The sequence below is a fragment of the Callorhinchus milii genome, unplaced genomic scaffold, assembly GCF_018977255.1.
Source record: "Callorhinchus milii isolate IMCB2004 unplaced genomic scaffold, IMCB_Cmil_1.0 Scaffold1214, whole genome shotgun sequence".
Classification (NCBI taxonomy): domain Eukaryota; kingdom Metazoa; phylum Chordata; class Chondrichthyes; order Chimaeriformes; family Callorhinchidae; genus Callorhinchus; species Callorhinchus milii.
Genome location: NW_024705955.1, coordinates 10001 through 13756, shown reverse-complemented (window position 1 = coordinate 13756; position 3756 = coordinate 10001). Strand labels below are relative to the sequence as shown.

Genomic DNA, 3756 nt, shown 5'->3' with positions numbered 1-3756 from the left:
GTTTCCGTGTGTGTCAGACACCCGGCCGGTCACGGTGACGGGTTTCCGTGTGTGTCAGACACCCGACCGGTCACGGTGACGGGTTTCCGTGTGTGTCAGACACCCGACCGGTCACGGTGATGGGTTTCCGTGTGTGTCAGACACCCGGCCGGTCACGGTGACGGGTTTCCGTGTGTGTCAGACACCCGGCTGGGCAAAAAAACGGACATGTGTTATCTGTGGGGCGAGGGGGACTCGCTGAGAGTACAGTCATTGTCTCTTCATCTTGTGTGCGTGCGAGTGTGTACACGTGTGTTTGTGTGGTTTTCAGCCAATCTGCTGATCTACTGCGCCTGCAGAGAGAGAGAGAGAGAGAGAGAGAGGGAATGGGGGGGTGGGGGGTGGGGGCTAAGAGGCGTCTCGCCACATCCTGAACATTTCAGATGAAATTAAGAACTTCGAGAAATTACGTGACCATTTGGCAGAAATCGAGAGAGAGAGAAAGACAGAGAACGGGGGAGAGAGACAGAGACTGAGTGTAAGAGAGAGCGGATCAGGTGAGGAGGGAGCGATTCATCTCTCTTTCGTGCGGAGTCGGTCACAGACTTTGTGGCAATCGGCGTGAGATTCCCACAAACCGTGAGTACACCGGCCTCGTGTTTGTACAACAACAATAATAATCCCGGCATTTGATCCGGCACCTGATCACGTTTTCGAAACGTCTCAAAGTGCTTCACGGGATACACTGTAAAGTGTAGTGACTGTGTGTCTTGTGGACAAAACGCGGCAGCCAATTGCGCCCGGCGACGTCCCCACAAACAGTCGTGGGTTGAGTGACTGATTTTATTTGGGGGATTGTCAGCCAAGACATTAGGAGAGAGAAACAATACACAACATTTACACAGAACCTTTCACGTCAGGAGGATGTCCCGAGGCGCTGGACAGTCAGGGATTTGCACCCGAGCTGGAGGTTGGGATCAGGAGTGGGCTGGAGGACGGGGAGGGTGGGGGGAGGAGGGTGACTGAAGGCGCGGTTGGTCGAAGAGGAGGGTCTTGAAATGGGCCTTGAAGGAGGTGAGGGAGGGAGTGAGCGAGGTGGAGGGTGTGGGATGGAGTTCCAGAGCGTGGGGAGAGAGAGACTGAAGGTCTGACCGGCAACGGTGGGGGGGGTGGTAGCGGTGGTGGGAGTGGGGTGGGGGGGACATGGAGCAAGCCGGAGCCCACTAAACAGAGGGAGCAGACAGGTTGATATGGAGTTAGCAGGTCACAGAGGGTAGATAGGGTGGGGAGTGAGACTGTGGAGGGTTTTTGAAGGCAAGGACCAGGATTTTGAACACTATCCTCTGAGGGATAATAATAAATAATAATAATAATAATTCTTGCATTTGATATAGCGCTTTTCACGTCGGGAGGACGTCCCAAAGTGCTTCACAGAATACACTGTAAAGTGAATTGACTGTATATTTGTGGGCGAACGCGGCAGCCAATTGCGCACAGCAATGTCCCACAAACAGTCGTAGATTGAAAATGACCAATTTATTATTGTTTTGGTTTTGGAGGATTATTATTAGGGCTCTGTGTGGAGTAAGGAAACTTGCCCGAGGTTTCGCCCTCTGCCTGGAATTGAACTCAGGTCTCTCACTTGCAAAGCGAGTGCTCTAACCACTGAGTTACAGGATGGGGAACCAGTGGAGCCGGGCGAGGGTGGGGGTGATGGGGCCACGGAGCCTGGTGCGGGAAAGGACATGGACTGTAGAGTTCTAGATGACCTGCAGGGAATGTGGAAGGAAGGGTTAGGGAGACCGACAGGGAGGGAATCGGCTTAGTCTGGTTTTTTGATGGTTTCAGACAATGAGGTCAACTTAACCACATAATTGAGATATGGATCTTCGCTTCAGTTAACAGCACATCAGCAACTCTGAGCTCACAGTCCAGGCTGAGACACCAGCTCAGCGCTGGGGGAGAGCGAGAGAGAGCGAGAGAGAGAGAGAGAGACACCGTCCTTCGGCTGAGATGTTAAACCTCACTCGCTCCCTCAGGCTGAGCCCTGTTCAGGCGGACATTAAAGATCTTGGGATACCGTAGTTGTTTGGGTGGAATAGTTAGCGAAGAGGTTAGATCCCTCGCCTCGCAAGCCAGAGGACCCGGGTTCGATACCCGGGCGGGTCAGGTCAGGGCGAAACCTTAGGCAAGTTTCCTTACCCCCCCCTACCCCACACACACGCGCACACACACACACACACACCCACCCGTTTACCAGTAGGAACCCGGTTGTTAGTCGATTGGCGGATCCCTTAGTCACTCAATCCAAGACTGTATGTGGGGACGCTGCTGTGTGCAATTGGCTGCACGTTTCGCCCACAAAACACAGTCACTACACTTTATAGTATATTCTGTGAAGCTCTTTGACACGTCTTGACGACGTGATGAGGTGCTGTGTCAAACGCCAGGATTATGATTATATTATGATTATTATTATAATTATCACACTAATTTGGGCGGGATAATTATCACAAGAAAAATGTAGTGACTGTTTTTTTGGTCAAAAGCATCATGTTGGGGTACACAGGATAAATGACTGATTTAAGGGTGGTCGGGGTGGGGGGGGGGAGAATTTTGAAATGGTGCATTTCCTATCTCTGTATCTCTTTGTTGAGGTTTTATATGTGAGACAGGAACCACATAAGGTACAATACATAAGACAGGAAGAGATTGTGGTTGAAAGGTTTCCTCGCTCTGTGCCTCACCACACGAGCACTTCGAGAAACAACAACAACACATGACATTTATACAGAACCTTTCGTGTCAGGAGGACGTCCCAAGTTGCTGGACAGTCAGAGATTTGGACCCGAGCTGGGGGTTGGGATCAGGAGGGGGTGGAGGGCGGGGAGGCTGGGGGTAGGAGGGTGACCGAAGACGTAGTTGGTCGAAGAGGAGGGTCTTGAGATAGGCGTTGAAGGAGGCGAGGGAGGGAGGCACTGTGGGATGGAGTTCCACAAGGTGGGGGCAGAGAGGCTGAAGGCCTGACTGGTGATGGTGGGCTGGACTGGGGGAAGTGGGACCAGGCCAGAGCCCGCTGAGCAATTGGTTGCTGCGTTTTCACCCAAAAAACACTACACTTTACAGTATATCCTGTGAAGCGCTTAGCAGCGTGATATCAAATGCAAGGATTATTATTAATATTATATTATTCTTCCCTCTCATTAGAACTTGGGGCAGAAAATGAGGAGACAGTTGGTGTCTTTTGCCCCTCTGGGGGTCATTTTGAGTTTGGTGAAGCTGATGTCACAGCAAGAGAGCTGTGCCCCCCACTGTGACTGCCCTAACCCTCCCCAGGGGGTGGTGAGGTGTCATGCGCAGCAGCTGAGGACAAGCCCTTGGAAATTCCCCTCCAACATCCAACACCTGAACCTTGAAAACAACAACATCTCCATCATCTCCCAGCAAGACCTCTCTGGCCTGGGGCAGGCGGGAACTGGTCTACACAGCCTGGATCTCAGCCACAACCACTTGACCTCGGTGCCAACCCTCGCCTTGACCACTTTGACCCACCTCAAGAGCCTTCACCTCAACGACAATCACATCTCCTCGCTGCTTCCAGGGAGCTTTGCCAACCTCAGCCGTCATCTTGAGGAACTCCATCTGAGCAGCAATCGTGTCCATCTGCTGAGTCCCAATGCCTTTGCCGGCCTTGCCCGTCTGCAGACCCTCACGTTGGGCAGGAACCAAATTGATGTCCTGGTCCCTGGGGCCTTCGATGGCCTGGAGCACCTAGTG

At 52.5% G+C, this 3756-nt stretch overlaps 1 protein-coding gene across 1 annotated transcript in view; it reads left to right on the top strand.

Annotated features, from left to right (window-relative positions):
• The first annotated feature begins 3179 nt into the window (after positions 1 to 3179).
• Positions 3180 to 3756, top strand: part of LOC103173273 (leucine-rich repeat-containing protein 15-like) — a 2212-nt gene continuing 1635 nt past the window's right edge. The window contains exon 1 of the mRNA XM_007885930.1: positions 3180 to 3756. This exon is cut by the window's right edge and continues 1635 nt beyond it. Within this exon, the coding sequence (XP_007884121.1) occupies positions 3202 to 3756 (555 nt within the window). The 5' untranslated portion in view covers positions 3180 to 3201.